This window comes from Periplaneta americana, chromosome 9 (assembly GCF_040183065.1).
Source record: "Periplaneta americana isolate PAMFEO1 chromosome 9, P.americana_PAMFEO1_priV1, whole genome shotgun sequence".
Classification (NCBI taxonomy): Eukaryota; Metazoa; Arthropoda; class Insecta; order Blattodea; family Blattidae; genus Periplaneta; species Periplaneta americana.
In genome coordinates, this window is record NC_091125.1 from 40,940,976 (window position 1) to 40,960,480 (window position 19,505).

At 33.8% G+C, this 19,505-nt stretch overlaps 1 protein-coding gene across 2 annotated transcripts in view; it reads right to left on the bottom strand.

Moving 5' to 3' along the window:
• Positions 1 to 12,354, bottom strand: part of LOC138705856 (uncharacterized) — a 46,082-nt gene extending 33,728 nt beyond the window's left edge. Inside the window, exons 1-3 of one of the 2 annotated variants that reach the window (XM_069834538.1) lie at positions 9,922 to 12,354; positions 6,586 to 6,862; positions 827 to 935 (exon numbers count right to left, since the gene is read on the bottom strand). In XM_069834538.1, coding sequence (XP_069690639.1) covers positions 827 to 935; positions 6,586 to 6,862; positions 9,922 to 9,973 — 438 coding nt within the window. In that variant the 5' untranslated portion in view covers positions 9,974 to 12,354. The remainder of the gene's footprint in view (positions 1 to 826; positions 936 to 6,585; positions 6,863 to 9,921) is intronic. The other variant, XM_069834539.1, reaches the window with a different exon arrangement.
• Positions 12,355 to 19,505: the final 7,151 nt, after the last annotated feature.

The window sequence follows — 19,505 nt, forward strand, 5'->3', positions numbered from 1 at the left end:
ATGTTTCCCTTGCTTCTATCAGAGGATCATTTGCTATTTTAAAATACCATCTGTACTTTTTACAAGGAAGAACTCTTTTCTGAATGTCTAATCTGTTTGTTTACTATGTTTGTTATATTCTATTATCTTTACCGTTCTTAATTTTATTTTTTGTTCGTTCCCTATGTTTCTATTTTGTCATCTTTCCTGTCTAATTTCAATTTTGTTTTCACTGTGTGTTAGTTACGCTTTGTCCAATGAGACAGTCCCATTATTGGGAAAGTTGAAAAAGTGTCTTTCTAAATATACTGGCATCTGTGATTTTAAAATTCAATATTTAATTCTTCATTGTTGGATACACTCTTTTAACACTTGTATAACTTCTTTACTGTATTAATATTAGAAAAATTACCAGGCTGAATAGTTTCAACGTGATATTCGTCATTGTCCGAAGCCTAGTCAGCCAGGTGATTTTTCTAATATTAACACAGTAAAGAAGTTATGAAGTTAATCTGTGTCAATATTTAAGAATAAAATTACAGTTTCTAGATCAGTTTAGAATTTGGTAAATACACAATAAAGTCATGTTCAGTTCATGCTTACTGAAAGGTCTAAGATTTTGTGGGCAATATAATTCAATCAGTGTGTTTAAATGCTCAGTTTTCCTTCGATAAGAATATAATTACATGCAAGTAATGTACGGTAATGTTTTCTGATAGTTAAATAAAATTAACAATAACCTCGTTTGGAATTAAGGTTCTAGAGTCTATGAACACAGTAAGTTTAATTTCTAACCTAATATTGAAAATCCAGCCTGAATACTCTGCCGTGAGTGTGAAAGACTCACCTCACGTAGGTTGTATGGGTCTATAAATAGACAGCCGGCTCTGGAGGCTCCCAGCAGGCACAGAAATCCGTTAATTGTTGACATGAATGGCCTACTTGAAATTAAGGACCTGTTAGAAGACAAATTAACTTCTTAGCATATATTTAAGCCTTTAAATTAATACCAGTGATTCATATGATATTGTGATCATAAATATTGTAAGATGAAACTTTATTTTATCATATAATATGTTCAAGATGCACAAGAAATAAGTACCGTCAACAGAGTAAAATTAGCCCATTAAGGATAACTTTGATCCAACAGAGAATATACCGGTACTGTATATTCTCCCAAAAAATGTGGTATACACATCTTGATTACACAACTTTTAACACTGTATCACTTCGGAATATGTATTATATGACTTTCTTGTGTTAAATTCTATCGTACCTGGTTTACATGTTTCGATCTTTTATGGGTCATCCTCAGAACTGGTCGTTATTGGTCTTGGCGCCTCTTGTTTTGTTTCCTGTGAGGGTGTGTTCGTGTGGTGTAATGTAGAGTCAAAGAGTGTGTGTGTTCTGAAATTGAGTTGTGTGTTGAGAATTTCATTAGGATGTGTTTTTGTGTGTCTGTGTATTTCATATTGCTCTAGTATGTTTAGTTTCTGGCTTTTTGGTTGGATGTGTAGTATTTCCATGTCTGTGTTGATATCTCTGTAGGTGTGGTTAGCATTTGTGATGTGTTCTGCATACCGGTATGTGGAGGTGTTTTAATTGTACTGTGTAAATGGCAGCTTCAGCCAGTAAAACAGTTTTAACCAAGTACTTTGAGAACTTACCTTTAGGCAACAGCACTTTTTTTAAGTGAATCAACTGTTTGGTAGTGTGAAAAATATTGTGAAAACTTTTACATGGTAAAACGGTATTGTCAGCAGTAAAAGTTTGGCATGTTCCAAGAAAGTTGGTAAATATGATTGACAAAGTAATTTAAATTTGAAATTTAATATATTATTTGCTGTATTGATTATATTTTGAAAAATAAGAAAGACTGAACACATAGATGTGCCAGGAACTAGGCCATATACAAATTATTCAGAGGAAAAACTAAACCAATGCTTAGATGACATCAGGAATGGTGTGAAAACATGGAGGACAGCAACTGCAGATTATGATATTCACGTAGCACCATAAAAAATAAACTCAAAAGTAACCTTAATGCAAAACCAGGCCGGCCAACAATATTTACAAATGAAGAAGACAATGTATTTGCAAAACATCTCGAAAAGATGGCAGAATTTGGATTTCCAATGGGCGAACAAGGTCTACAAATGACAATAAAGATCCATCCTGACAAAACAGGATGCACAGTTACTAATTTAAAAAAAAAAACAATATAGCCTACCTGTTATGAATGGGCAAAACTTTTTCTAAAACATCATCCTACTTGACAGTCAGATTATGGAGCAATACTCTGTGTCCTGCTTAGAGGGATCGAGAAATAAGTGCTAATTTAAAGTATAAATGACGGTTTTATAACCTAACTTTTTGTATAACTTGATGTAAAAACCCTCCACGTTTCGGAGAATGGTCAGTGCAACTCGATGTGTGCACCTCGAGCTACCCTGAAGACATCCAAAAGGTACTCAACCTTCTGCCAAGTGTTCCATAATATTTGTGGAGTGATTAGCGCAGCTGCATTTATAATGTATTGTCTCAGTTTTTCCAAAGTGTCAACTGTACCATGTTGGTACACAACATGCGTCATAAAGCCTCAAAAAAAATCAATGGGCATCAAGTCGGGTGACTTAGATGACCAGGCAAAGGTTCTCCTTGTTGCTGAAAAACTGATCGTGGGGGAGTTGATCAACAACAAAAGTTCTACACATGTCCAAATACACATTCCCTTTGATTGTCGCCTCGATGAAGGAGAATGGTCCAATGACAGAATGTTCTACTGAATGGTGCCAGGCTTGGACAGTTTCTGCATCTTGTCAGATGTAAATCAAAACAATGTCTTCATCTGATTTTAAATGGTGAACATTTATTTCTCGATCCCTCTAATCGGAACACGGTATATTAAAAAAGATCGTGCAACCATTGACGAAGAGATTATCAATGAATATAACAACAATATAAAATAAGTGCGAAAGAACTGGCCACCCTACCCCAATATCTTCTGGTCTAGTTGCCTCATAAGTAGTGTCTTCTTGGTATTACTTGTGAGGTTGAGACCTGTTTTCGGACAGTTGACTAAACAACAACAATATAAAATACATAATTTCCAGTATGAGCTTCAATTTGCGTGTTTTCCTAATAAAATCTGTACTGCTCTTAATTAAATTGTCACGTTAGTATCATTTCAGTGCATTTTGTCGTATCAGTTGGGTAAACCAGCACTCATTTTGGGGTTACAGTGTCCCAAGATGATCCTAAATATAGTGTACTATGCAAGTTGGAAAGTTGGGGCAAAGTATCCCATGTCAAGATAACATTGGCCCAATATTAAAAAAAATAATTTATAAACTCAGATAAACATAAAGTAACGTGTTTGCAATGCTTTAGGAGCCATTATTACTTCATACAGAACTCTTTCTAACATGATTCGTTAAAATAAATTAACTAACACATCAATTTATTACAAAAGTTTACTTTTAGAATGGTAAAAAATTGAACTAATGTTACCCCAGTTGACAGTATCAGTATATATTATAATTGAATTCATGACATTCAACAACGCTTCATGAAATTGATACTAAAACTTTGTGTTGTACTAGTAGACTATATTGTAAACCTCTTCTGTATATATTTCAACTAGACTGGGACTATAAATTAAGACTTTATACAGTAGTAGTACCGGTATTAAGTTTTTTGACTTGTTCCATATTCTAGCTGTGAAGCAATGTACGAATACCATGGAATGTTAATAAATACAATACAATACAATAGTAATATATTTTCAGAATGTTTATTTTATTTCAAGATAAATTGTTTAAAAGTTGCAGCAAGAGAAGACAATGATCACTAAAATTGTTTAATATTAGTAATAACAGTAATGTCTTATAAGTGTTATAAGTAATAACAATGCATCAGGTTGGATCAAATTCTAAAGTAAGAGAGGAAGATAAATTAGGTATGATGAAATAGTAGTTAATCTTTGCAAAATAAGACTTTGAAATAATGCGGGATTTAAGCGATTCATAATGCTAGAAATTTAAATTGCACGGGAAAAGGGAGTTTTCAGTGTGTCATTTTTTTTTTTTTTTTTTTTTTTTTTTTTTTGTATTTTCCAGGATTTTATTTCATGATGTCTATTACAGAGCAATCATCTGTGCAGACACACTGAGAGTTACAGTAGGCCTAAATAGTGACAGGGAATTACTAGTATCCCTGTAATTGTGCTCAACGTTTATGTTCTCTATTGCGATGTTTAGATACCGGTACTGGTATTTAAGGAATTGGTTTTGGTTCTTATTTGTAAGGATTGTGAATATGATTGAGAGTGAAATAAATTTAATAGAATTCATGTGTTGTATTAATGATTATTTTTCATGAATTTCTTTATTGAATATATACTATATCTCTGTACATGCATTTACACTGGAAATATTGTGTTTCATCTGAATTAGTTTGTTGGAGAGCTGTTAGTATTGGTCAATGATAAGAGAAATAAGAAATATACCCACGCAAGAAAAGTCTATCCTTTTATCAAACACCATAACAATGTAAAAGTCTGATCTGTTGTTAAGCAAGTTATTTCAGAATATTGTGATTCCTATTCGTGCCTTATCCTGCCTTTCTCATTAGCCACGTTGCCAATTGAGTGACGTCAGATTTGATGTTGAAATTTTCGTAACATTTTATTCATTTGGCATTCAGACATAAAAGTTTCACGTTCAAATTAATATCAGTGGTTTATGACATGAAGTTCAAATGAGTTCTTCGAACTGAAATTGATTCATACTCACAGCATGTGACTTAATACTCTAGTGTAGTTGGCATCACAAGAAAAACTAAGTAACAAACATTTTCTTCGTCATTATTATTAAAATGTATTTAAGTTACAGTTAATTTTTTATAAATATGAATAACACGGAATTTAAGTGCTAAAGCACTAGACTTATAAGCCAAGGGACCTGGGTTCAAATCCCACTCTACTCTGACTTTATGACTTCTGTTGGGAGAGCCCATGGGTGTGCACACAACACAGGATTTTCTTCTGGGTACTCCAATTACCCTATGATATCCCAACCATTCTCTATCATCATCATCATCATCATCATCATCATCATCATCATCATCATCATCATCATCATCATCATCATCATCATAGTGTAATGTGAATGCATCACCTTTGGTACACTCTGGATAGTCTCTGACGAACCAAGTGGTAATAATAATAATAATAATAATAATAATAATAATAATAATAATAATAATAATTTATTTATTTAATCTGACAGGATTAAGGTCATAAGGCCTTCTTTTCCATCCTACCAGATAGCACATATAAATACAAAAAAGAAATACAAACACTGATGAAAATAATACAAATTAAGTTAAAGCCCTTTAGAGGGTCAACAGAGTCAAAAGAACACTGGTCTACGCTGCTTGCCAATAGTCACATCTATGAGCTCGCTTATAGAGTTGGGGTGAATATCAAGTTAAGTGCCCTGCCATTGGACGAAATAATATAATAATAATAATAATAATAATAATAATAATAATAATAATAGTAATAATAATAATAATAATAATAATAATAATGATGATGATGATAACAACATTGCTGTTTTGTTATTATTGTTGTTATTACTGTTATTATTATTATTATTATTACTATTATTATTATTATTATTATTACCGGCATTATTATTATTATTATTATTATTATTATTATTATTATTATTATTATTATTATTATTATTTTATAGAATTTAAGGCTCTAGGATTGGATGCTTCATAATGTAGTTTCAGAATGTTTAGGAACCATGTGTTGGAAGGAACTGTTTCTAGTGTTTGGGAACTCCCTGTGGTAAGAAGTTTTTAATAATAAATTAATATAATTATTGTCTTTTAGAAAGGTATTTTCAATTATTTTCTATACCATGACTGAGAGAAAATAGTAATTTATGTATGTAAGACAGTTCTTTAGTGTGTCTTGTTGTTTGCTTCTCTTTATAGTTTCATAAATGATTTGCTACATTTTGTACTGTTATATTTATTAATATTCCGGATTTAGGTAGCTACGAGGTTTAATGCCTGCTTCTTTTAGATGGCGCAGTCCGAAGGTTCGTGGGTTCAAATCCTACCTCGGACATGGATGGATATCCTTGTTAATATTCTGTTCTGTGTGTGTCTCAGTGAAGGCTCATATGCTCTACTGATTCCAGGCTAGAGGAGGCTCACAAATGTGTCTATGTTTAGTGTGTGTGTTTATAAAATCATCCCTTTTCCTAAAGGCATTAACATATAATATCACTGGGGAGATTAAACGACTAATAAAAAAATTACTAAAATTAATTTATTTGTTACAATATTTCCAAGTGTTTAACTCTTGAATCCGTTTCCTTTTTCTCTCTCTCTCTCTCTCTCTCTCTCTCTCTTTTTGTAATTCTTGTGGAAAATATTTTTCAGGGAAGGATTCATTAAAAATGTATAAGTTAGTTGTGAAAAGTAAATATTTATTATATTGTGACACACTATATTAAAATGTCCGGATGAAAATGTTATATTTAGAATATAGTTAGTAGTTTCAGATTTAAAGAAAGGAAGTTGCACCTGAGATTGAGAATGGAGAAGAATGCGTAGAAGGCCAGAACGAAGAAGAGACAAGCGAAGCCATACGTGTGAAGAAGGAAGCCCCACTTGAGCTGAGCCTTTAGGGCCTCTGGAGAAGGTGTTAGAAGTCCATGATGGCCCTTTAGATGGTTGCCAGGTGCACTTGTAATGGTGAGTATTGGGATTATAGTCGAACAGTTGGCAGCATCATCTTCCTTGTCAAGACTGTAGAAGGAAATGGTGCTAGAAGCTGCCACTGTGCTGCTGCTCCCAATGTCTGTAAATAAATTTCATTTTGGTATAGGTTCATGCTTTTCGTATTAATCTTCCCTTTTACTAGTAACTCATATAACTTACTGACAACTATGTTAACAATTTCACTTTTTATGAAAACTGCAATGAAATACATATTTTTAATATACCAGTACCTTATGATTTCTGCAGTTCATTAAAAATTGAGAGTAGATTAAAGTATAATTCACGTGTATGTAATTCAATTTCTTCTTCTTATTCATATTGTCATTCTTATGGATAATTTAATCCAATGGAGGGTATTTAACTTTATATCATTCATTCAAGCATTCCCATTTATGAGTTGTAGTTCTTTTTGTCACCATAGGCATTGCCCCTGGTATACCATGGGATGCGAATTACATAAGTACCATACTGGTACCACATCATAATGATTAATGGAGCAATGGTGAAATGCTGGTAGGGTAAAATCTCATGCTTTTCTCCTTTGTTCCTCATGCATATCGTACCTTTATATTTTAAGTTTATATAGTAACTTTGAATAGATTAAAAACAAAGAATTTCTCCGTGATTGCCTCTGTACCTTCCAAAAGGGTGTGAGACTGGAAAACAGTAACAAGAGATCACAAAAAACGTTAGTTTATCAGCTTGCTTCTTTGTCTCCATATTTGTTTATACGAATATTTATGCTTCCGATAATGTTTTGAATAAAGGACCCACTTTAATGGAATGCAGTAGAATCATAGTCATTGGAGGACACCTAAATTCGTATCTTACAATTTTGTTTAATTTCTTGTTTATGATTCACTTTATAACACTATCAAAATAAATTATGACAAAACTTTAAAACTAAAAAGTGTTAAATATGTTGAAAAAGACAATACTTCTATACTTTAAATACGCTGTATAGTCGTTTCGAAGTAATTAGTATGCTTCATTATCAGTGGTCAGTGGTCGACAAAACATATTGCCCTGAAACAGCTGTGCGATGAAAGATAGGTCTATATTACTTTTGAAACATTTTTTTACACTTCGAGTTTTAAGGCTATATCACATTGTATTACACTTTCATGTTTTTATTCCAATCCAGTATCGGTACGACAGATATCAAACTTCTGGGGTGCAGAACTGAGACATTCACTGATGAACATTATTGAACAAGTAATAACTACGTCACTGTATTAAAATTGTTCATGTTGTATGATGGCGGACATTTCACTTATTGTACTGGTGCTTTTTTTAAAGAAATTAGCACCAGTATGGAACCATGCTTTGTAACATCATCCTCATCATATCCTATTTCTACTCATCTTCAGTCTCCTTATCACCACAATCACTCATAACAATAGTTACAATAAAATTGTAGTGACATCCCCATCATTAATATTTAGATTTTTGTCATCGTCATAAGCATCATCTTGTATTCATTTTTCTTTATCCACCTGACACATTTGGTATTTTATATTTAAAGTTCAATATAATTCTACACTTCAAAAAAAAGCCACTGACATGAAGAAAAATACTGAAAAAATTCTGCAGGTTACAGCTAGAGCACAAATGCAGGTATATTATACTATACTGTGGGTCTCTGCACATACATCTTATATCATAATCATGTATGAAATACGGTATAGTATACTATACTCTCAGGGCTCAGATTTGGAAAGTTAATGTAGGCCTATGCTCCTGTAATAAGCTATCATGACTTATTTATTTTTAATTATTTGCATGACTATCTCTAGGAAAATCAGAAATAATAGCTTGAAACTGGCCATTATGACTTCCTTATAATTCCTCTTCATTAATTTTATTTTAAATTTTTTGTGAAGGGTATTTCCGTTTGAGATGGGCAGGGCATGTAGAACGTATGGGTGAATCCAGAAATGCCTATAGAGTGTTAGTTGGGAGACCGGAGGGAAAAAGACCTTTGGGGAGGCCGAGACCTAGATGGGAGGATAATATTAAAATGGATTTGAGGGAGGTGGGATATGATGATAGAGACTGGATTAATCTTGCACAGGATAGGGACCGATGGTGGGCTTATGTGAGGGCGGCAATGAACCTTCGGGTTCCTTAAAAGCCATTTGTAAGTAAGTAAGTGAAGGGTATTTCTCTTCACATCATCTCAAAAAGGCTTGAAAGATGCACAGGCTTAAGATCTAATGAATGAAAGCTAATAATGATATGATAGGACTTAGTTTTAATTCACAGACATGACCGTTATAAACATAACAAATAACGTCCAGTCATTCCCTCACTTTTTAATAATAAATCACATGAGCTATTCTAATGCGTCATTTCCATTACCTCCAAGGTAACAATATTTTTGTTGATTCTGCTTGTTGAACAAGTCATTAAAATGTTCTGTAACTATCTAGAAATTAATTATAGCATTTAATGAAATGTAATAAAGCATAACGTTATGTAACAAGTCTAATATTAGGCGTACATAGTTCCTTATTACCAGCATATTTGAATATGTTAACATTCGAAGAAAATATATTTTAAATTATTATTCTTTGAATATGTGGAATCTGCTCTGTATGCTCAATGATGATAATTTAAAATGATCACAAGCAAATAAGAAACAATATTTTTTGTCGTCAATTGAATCATTCTGTCCCATAGATTTGTAAGGAAAATTGCATGAAATAAGGCCTGCTGATTGCTTCCTTGTGTAAGTAAAATTCATTCCAATGATCAGGTATCTTTTCCATTTGCAAAGATTTCTTTGAATTTACTTCTGATTTAGATTTTTAACTGAAAAATTCTACATCTATTAGTATTAGTATTAAAATCACTGAATGTGTAATAGACCTATATATTTTCATACATGAAGGTAATACACAGAATATGAAAAAAAATTATAAAAATAAAAAGTAGAATTTATTTTATAAGTACTTTGTTATAAATTTATAACCAAAATCAATTATGTATTTTTAGGATGAGTTTTCGAGAGTAACTTTCGAATTCTCTCACAATGTCATAAGAAGAAACATGTTGGCTATATCAACATAAAATTCTAGCCCTGAGCATGTGTTGATGAGGTTAGAGCTATTCTCTTACTGCTTTGGGATGACTCACCATTATCAGCAATGTAGTCTAGCAGAGGGATGCTGGAGTTGTTGCTGGACATGCTGGCTGGTGCTGCAGGTTGCCTACATGTTGTGCACTTTTCTTGCTTCAGGCATCTCCCAGATGAACCCCTACATGTCACCCCTCTTTCCCCTTCCTGTCACCTTGCCAATGTATTGATCCACTCCCTGCTTGTGTCTGTTGACCAGGGTGGGAAAATTTGAATCACAGTCAGGACTGTGTAGGGGAGCCACTACAAGATAAATGAGACCAACAAAAAGACACCAAATATTGTCCATGAGGGTGTGTAGAGCCATGGAGGTAATTAGGTTGGAGGCATATGAGCCGTTCAGAGCAAAAGTGGTGTAAGTCAAATTTGGGTAATGAGGTTTAAAGTAAAAATTCTGTAAAATACAGTGCAAAGTAGCAATTAATATGTCCTTCTTGCTATCCTCTGACTACTAATAGTTTAAATAAATTGAATATTAACTGCTACTTTGCGCTGTATTTTATAGAATGTTTACTTTAACCCTCATTACCCATTCTTGACTTACACCACTTCTGCTCTGAATGGCTCATATTTCTGAGACAACGTCCTCATTTTAATATTATAGTTGTCTGTAGGTATATAGGTGCATGCATGGGAAAGGTGGTAGGGAAAGGGTTGACATTTTTGAGAGCAAAGACAAGATCCCTGATAGTATATGCAGACATAAAAATGCTTAGTTTTGGGAATACTTTTGGAGTCCAGAAGGAACCAAGTAGAAGTTCTTACAAGAATATTGGGCTATTGAGATCTTATACTGTGACAGTGTTTAAAATAAATTCTGGACAGTACTATATGATGATGTATAAAATATTTTTTCTGATATGGACTTCACCAAATTTTCAACCAAAATATTATGTTCCCTGCTGCTGCTATTAATAAAATTACCAGTATTATTTAAGGCCACTGTTGGTAGAATAATTGGCCGAGTTCGAAGTTTTATGGATGTAATCATGCATATGTCATGCTTATTAGCTGTCACTTCCACAATAACTTTGGATCCCATTAACTGTCATTGTTTTCTAATGGCGATTATGTGACCGTCTCCTATTTTTTTACCTTGCATTCAGAGTTTTTCTCTTCTTTAAATGTTTCTATTAATCCTTTACAGTACAAAAGATGGTGCCTATATATTATTATCCCTTTATCTTAACTTGATGCTATGCTAAAGAGACATTGCAGCAAACAAGTGAAATTTATATAAAGGGCGCTGAACTAAAATGTTGTAAGTGCCAAACTTCCCGAAATGCGTTTTATTCGTTCTTAACTTTGTAAGTACTGTCCTCCACTTGCACTAGCAAAGGTGACACGGTTGTAGTGCTTCTTCAGGGGGAAAATATGATGTGTCAACCAGAACATTTCAAAAGCCAATGAAAGTAGCTCCCACATTGCATTCTTAAGCTTGCAGCTATGGCCGACCAAGAAAGGTTTGTGTCTCTCCATAGGATGAAAAAACGTAGTTTAAAGCCTCATTCGTGGAAGAAGAACGTGCGTAAATTGCAGAAAAATAGTGGAATGGCGTACACATCACAGAAAAATAAACTCGTCTCATCTCCAAAACAATCGAGAGAAGATGTAGCCATGTCCAAGTTCCCCATGTCAGAAATGCAGGTAGTATCATTTGCTTTGCAGCAGCAAATGTATCTGCGTTATTTGACGCATTTGGAAATGTACTACAACCGTCAGTTAGCGTTTGTTAACCTGGGAATCCATTTTGAAGAAGAAGAGAAAGGTATCATGTTCTTCTGGGACGAAACTGCAGTTGACGAGGAGCAGCTGAAATCACATTTTGTTTGTATATATTTTTGGTAACAAAGGCTTTGGGGCTCAGTCCAAAACAAAAATTAGTGTTGTGGTCCGATAACTGCTGCAGGCAGAAGAAGAACAGAGGAATGCTCGCTATGATGCTGACACTTTTGCCAAAGGGGTACTTCACGGAAATTACCCACAAGTTCCCAGTACGTGGACACACATTCCTGTCTTGTGATCGGGATTTCTCATTGACCGAAAAATCTAAACGAGGTAAAAAACAATTGGTTTCCCTAGACCTTGTTGAAATAATAGCTCATGCAAACTAAAAACATCCATTTTTAGTAGTTAACAACACAGAGTTCTTTGACTGGATGAAAGTAGCAAACAAACTTTTGAATACCAAGAAAATGAATATTTGCAAAGCGACCATGATAAAAGTTACTCAAAACTTTGGTATTGTTCAGGTAAAGAAATGCTATTCGTCTTTAGGTGTGTGGTCTCAGGTTCCTGTACTCAAGAAAAATGTCAGACGAACGTTTTCGTAACCTGAACGTGGAAATGAAGGAAAACGTTACACTCATATCAAAATAAAAGATGGAGGACATCAGAACCATGCTACCATAATCTGCCAAATGATGAGAAGTTATTTTATGACGTTTGCTGGTGTTGCAATGAACTTGCCTGTTTCATTAGCTTATTTTGAAACTATAAACTTTGGTTTTTTGAAGTGCAACTTTTATGGCACTTAAAAAGTTTTATTAATTTGAACAAATTCAAAATTGTACATACATAGCTTAGGCTAATTTTTGTTTAAAATTTACAATTTTGTGTATTTGTACTTATTGCTTCCATTTATCAATAAAAGTTTGTGAAAACATTATGCATTTTTGTGTTACGTTTTTCTTGCCTCCTGTAAAATATATTTTTAGGCACTTACAACGTTTTGGTTTAGCACCCTACATATATTGAATTCTTTCTGATCAACGTATTTTTACTTGAATGTCTTGTACTGTATTTTTTTTTTGTGATTACAGAAGGTTATATATTGTACCGTAGTTAAGTTTGTCATTCAATGGTGCCAATGTGAAGGTCTAGCTCAAATAGTAGTGGCTCTTCTTGGCAAGTAGACTTCATTTTATATCCTTTCAAACTGTGATGATGCTCTTTTTTGAATTTAATTTCCATTTTTGTGTCAGACTAGACCAGGCCTGCAGAACTGTAGCTCTTGAGAGCGACTGCTTTCCTCCCCTCTTTTACCCCACCCACCTTTTCTACCTGTGCGGTCATGGCATTCTAGTTATGCTCGGCTGCACCAACATTCATTCTTGGGGTGGAAGTCGATCATCCCCAATAGAAGTGGAGTGACGCTGACGTCATAGTTCTCCTACTTTGCGAGTTCTGCAGGCCTGGACTAGACAATACCTGGCATTTTTACTATTTCTGTTAGATCTGCTGATTTTGTAGAATTGTGTACGACTGATGTGTAGGTCCATGAGTATCTCTCATGGATGGGTGATTTGTTGTCTGTTGTTGATCATAAACACAACACAGGAGCAGTAAGATTGATCATCTATTTCATTTAATGTATGATAGAGAATTAAATTACAAAGAAAAGGGGAGTACTTCCGAGAAAGCCTGCCACAATATGGTCTTTGTTTACCACACTTCGACTTACTGGAATTTTAAGCTGCATCTGCAATAAAGAAAACTAATGCTACAGCTTTTCAGGTAAAAAATGCCTTCTTTTGTAGAGTGAAAGAAAATGATCGAATAAAAGTTGTCTTGAAGTCTGACAAAATCACTGACTAACCTATTATTCTTTACAGATGGTATAAGGTAGTCTTGATTGTTTTTATTTCGCTTTCAAAGCCTGAAGCATTTGATAACAACAGAATATACGAGAGCGTGCTGAAAAGTAATGCCTCCTAATTCTTTATGTGAAAAGTTTTATAGTTATTTGAGTGAAACAAAACTGGTAACTTGCTACAACCTTACTGTTCATACCTGTAGTTTTATTTTTTCACATAATCGCCCTGGTGATGAATACACTTCTCCCAATGGGTGACCAGTTTCTTGATACTGTCACTGTAGAATGTTTCATTCTGATGACGAAACCACAGCCTCACTTCTGTCTGCACTGCATCGTCAGAATCAAAGAGATGTTCTCTCAGATATTCTTTAAGTTTTGGGAACAGATGAAAATCTGATGGCGCCATGTTGGGACTATATGGAGGATGGTCAACAACGCAAAACCAAGATGCAGAATGTGTTCTGTTGTCATTGCACTGGTATGTATGCGGACGAGCATTGTTATGCTGTAGGAAGGGCTGCTCCATATCTGGACGAATTCTTCGAATTCGTGCTTTCAGCTTTTTTAGAGTTTCACAATACCTTACAGAATTGATGGTAGTGCTTTCAGGCATGAATTCCATATGCACCACACCTTGAATATTCCAAAAGACTGTAAGCATGAGTTTGCCTGCTGATGGCACAGCCTTGAACTTTTTGGGTGCATGTGATCCTTTGTGGCGGAACTGCAGTGATGACCTCTTGTTTTCGGGATTGAAGTGGTGTACCCAGTTTCCGTCACCTGTGACAATGTTCTTCAAGAATTCATCGCCTTCCTGTTCGTAGTGCAGAACCAATTGGCAAATGCCCATTCTCTTCTGTTTCATGTGAGGAAGGAGCATTCGAGGTACCCAGATTTTCCAGAATCCCAGTTCTGCAATTATCACCTTCACATGCTTCCTTGATATTCCACATTGGATTGACAGGTGTCCCTGCGTTATGCGATGATTTGCTGTAATGAGTTCATAGACATGATTCCAATGAGTGTCAACAGTTGCAATACGTGGTCTTCCACTGCGTCCTTTGTCACGCATGCTGAGAGTTGCACGAGGTTCATTATGAGCATGAGCAGACCAATGTTGCACAGTACCGATGTTGACATATTGATCACGATAAACAGCCTTCAATCTCCGATGAATGTCTATCAGGTGCACATTTTCTACTGTTAGAAGCTTGATCGCAGCAAGCTGCTTCAGACGCACCAACATACATGCCACCATGTTTCAGGCTATAACTCAGAGCTCTCTACTGGCAGAGATACGAAACTTGTGTCATTGAAAACAGAAAGTTCATGAATACAATGTACTATCACTAATATTTTTAACTGTAATCACAACGACAAAAAAAAAAAAAATAGAAAGCATTACTTTTCAGCATACCCTCGTATGTTGTAAAGTTCACAGTGTATTGCAGCTCCTGTCTGTTTCCTACTGAGAGATTCATCAATGTACAGAGCGTTTGTATGCAGACTGGTCCCAGGTAATCATCTTCTGTCAACTTATATGATGGTAGTGTGGAGCCTCCATCCTGAGGAAACTAAACTGTAGAAGAGGGCGTGGGACCAGTCTGCATAGGGAAGTGCATATGACCACTTGCCGCCTGCCAACAGATTTTGTTAAGTAGATGCTGGAGCGGGACCAGTCTGCATAGGAATGCTCTATTTTTATACAATCACTCTTCTTTCACAGATCATTTGTAGAAAATTTATTTTAACAATAGTCTTCTTTATAAGACATTTATCTATGAGAATAGTTGTAACAATTATGTCTGGCACTTGAGTGGATCTACATTCAATTTCTTTGTTTTATCTGTTTCATTTGAAAAGTTAATTCTTTGTGATTTGCATATTTTTTTTCGTGTTCATTTGGATATTTACTTTGTTTACCTTTGTCTAGCAGTTGTGTAACTATTATGTTTTTGTTAGGGGTGAAAAGTTGTGCCACAGTTACAACAATCACAATATACATGTAAATTCCTGTAAGGTAACAAGTGCATACAAATTGCTTTTTGAGAGAGAATATATTTTCGTTTTTAAAGTGCAACAGAAAATGAGAATTTTCCGAAACAAAACGGTTATGCAAAATTATTTAGTGGGGTACATTACAGACTGAGAATATTTAGATTCAGTTTTTTCAATTTAAGCTTATTTTGTAAGAAACAAATATTAGTTGGGCATACTTTCTGAAACATTTTGTCAGTGTTCCATAAGAACTGATCTGCCAAATACTTTCGAACTGGAGGACGATGAAAATGTTTATTCTCCATCAAAACTTCGAAAGTGATTTTTACATTTTTTTTTTCTATAAGTATACTATGAAATAGAAATAATGAATTATTATCAGTCTTATCTTTTGTAAATTTTCTGCCTGTTTCATAATGAAAAAAAAAAAAAAAAAAAAAAACATTGTTCTTAACCTGACAAGCTGCTGATAGTCCACGTTTTACCTGTAAAGTTATATCTGATGTAAAAACATTTATGATTTCTTGAATAGATGCATATTGCATGAACAGTAAGTAATGCCATTAATTTTGGTGAACAATTGCTTCAGTAAAGAGCAACAAAAGAGTCAAATATCATTTTGCTGTTTTGAATAGTTTTCCAGAAAAATGTGCATTTTAAGATAAATGAATTATGAGATCGTGTGACACTGCAATCAGCAGGGAGTGCACACTAAGTTGTGTTACTCTGAACAACGTCTTCATCTGGCTTGTTCTGAATAGGGAAGTAGACAGTCATAGACATGTACATTGTTTTTAAACTTGTAAGAAAAAAATTGATGATATATCATTTCATTTTTGTGTTTAAACTGGGATAGAGAATGGAGAATGAACAATGCTCATTTCATGTTAGACAAAATCTTGGAAAATTTAAAATAACTCTACAACCTAATACACTTATTTCAAACTAAATTGAAAAGATTAAGAAATATTTCTGTACTCACATTTCAATTGAATATTCTAGAGATCATAAACAATAATTATGCTTACTTCACGTTATAAAGCCAAATTTTAATACATTGAAAACTCTAAAGGAAAAATTTAAAATATTATTCTTAAACTCTTTCATCGTATGATGATGCAGAATATCTGCATAGAAATATCATATGTGCTTCGGTACATTAAAATTATACATATATCTTTGATTTAATTTTAATTAAATATTAGGTGAACACAGGTAATAAGAAAAGCTTATTTTACATTATACAAATCTAATTAATGATTAAAAAAATCTCCGTTTGTTGTACTACGAGCGTTTTCTTCAGCCAATTAGAAATAGTTCCCTCCCTTTAATTTTTTAAGTAGTAACCGGTAAACTTACATAAAAGAAATAAAATTTTCCTGGCTGTTCTTGAAAGCAATTGAGTTATGTTTACATTTCTCATCTCACCTATTCCTCGCATAAGCGAGCTGCATCTCTTCAGCAATAACCTTTACAGCATCGTCAGGGTGCATCACATTTTAAAATTCCTTTGCAGAACGAAAACTTAGGCTACATTTCAAATTTCTGCACATCTGAAGGATGAAACTAAAATTCTTTCAATTATTCATTATCATAATACACTACTCTCTCAAACTGACCGAGCATATTGGGAATTAATTCAATAGATCCCAAAATATGCTATGAAATGTTTCATGTAAAATAATTTTTTTTTTCTCGAAAAGGAAGCAAAAACGAGCAAAATTTATTAAACCTTTTTTTTTTTGTTCAAAATATCTCAAAGAATAACTCCTTGAAATTAATGACATCATTTACGGTTCATTCTGTATGTTCCAGAGGAAGGGTGAAGAAAACCTGTGCAAGATTTTATAAAATACTTTATTTATATTTATTAGATTATGATAAATATTTACAAAATAGGAGATACACAATTATACAATATTTTCGATAATTACTTACCTGTATCACTGAAATATTTGCAGTTACCCCAGTAAATTATTTACATGAAGAATTTTCTTTTATGAAATTACAATTATTCCAAATCCATAGAGAACTTCATTGGATAATAATTGGTTTGTAAAACAAAGTTTGATTTCTATAGTCTATTAACGAAATTATGTCCCATTAAACATATTGTCTCCACATTGTTTTAGTGTGTTATAATAGATATTTATACAGGTTACAAATTTTTTTCCTAAATTAATTTTAGGTTCCTGAATTTATAGGCCTACTTATTCATATTCTACATGTCATTTAATTTTCACATAATAGAAATGTTTCGTGTTCACATAACTGTTGTAGAATATTCTCTTGTTTTGAAATATAACACTGACTTTTGACTAATTATTATTAGGGCCTACTTCTCATTTTTCTCTAGTGGTAGTATGTAGTGATTATTGTAATTTATGTAATGTCGATATTTCTGTACAAGAGTGCTATCAAAGGTAGGTGTGATTTGTTTACCTACTTGGCTTCTAGTTGAGTTATATAAAAAAAAAAAAAAAAAAAAAAAAGAGGCAATGCCAATTTGTGACCGAGAATCTCTTCAATCTTCTTGCCTGCACATTCACACAACCTCATAATATGGCATCCAGAGCATATCATGTTTGCAACTGAATGATTCTTGAAATTTCTCTGCAAGTACATTGGAGCACTGCTACCATATGAATTCTTATGGACTTTAAATACACTTATACGAACAACAGTGCATTCACAATAAAATTAAAGTATTTTCTACTAATAATTTGCCCTTTTTTTTTGGGGGGGGGGGGGGTAGTGCTCTTGTACAGAATTACCGCAAGTTAGCATCTGCTTCTTTTAAAGATAAAAACAGGCTTACATAATTATTCATCACATTTCTTTCTCCCGAGGGTGTATAAACTGTACTATTTGTGGAGTATTTTATTCTCTTCTTGGTAATTGTGTAGTAAACATCAGCCAGTATATTTTCCTGCAGGACAAATACATTACGAAATATATACATACCATGTGTTTTTCTGGGTACAAGACATAGGAAGTTAACCACAGTCTAGTATATACAGTCATGAAGCTCAATACGTAGGGAATATGCATCCATAGATAGTTGCTAACCACTAGGATCGCTACTATTGCCTCATCACATACAATGTGAAACAGTACCCAGGACAGTCAATTGTTCCTAGTATCCTCATCAACTCAAGCTTCGTGACTGTATATACTAGACTGTGATTTAACATTGTTATAAAAAATTCATGTATAAAAACAATGAAGAAATAACTTACTCAGTGAGCCACGATTAGAAATTAGTAGGCCCCTAAGCTTTGACAATCTGTAAAAACAACAGAACATTATTTATTGTTACTAGAAGAAATAACTTAAGGCCCACTCCCACTTAGCGGAATCGAACCGAATCGAAATGAAAGATCTACTGCCTCTCACATCTAATGGAATCAAACTGAACAGTACTTTTGTGTTTTGTCATACAAAAGAGGATAATTCTACACAAGATTTATTAATTTTTCTTCGTTCATATTACATTGTGATTTTTGTACACATACTATTTCAGCAATAACTCTCAATAGTAAACAAATTAAGCCGTCAAGAATGGATGTGGTCCATTTGTTTTTTCACAAAGGCTTCACGAGAACTTACGATCATACCCAAAACAAGAAATTCTATTCCGGCAGTGGAATAAATATTCTAGCTCATGAATTCTGTTTTGTTCGATTCAATTCCGCTAACAACGAACAAATAACTTACTCAGTGGGCCACGATTAGAAATTAGTAGACTTTGACAATCTGTAAAAACAAAAGAACATTATTTATTGTTACTAAGTCAAAGTCCGATGTTCTCTTGTTCTACAAATTGTCAAAGCCTGCTAATTTCTAAACAGGGTCCACTGATTAAATTATTTCTTCACTGTTTTTATACACAGGTTTCTTATGAAAATGTTAAATCCCCAAGTCCTATACCCAGAAAAATACACGGTATACATACATAAGTGTTCTGCCCATGGGCAGGTCTTTCAC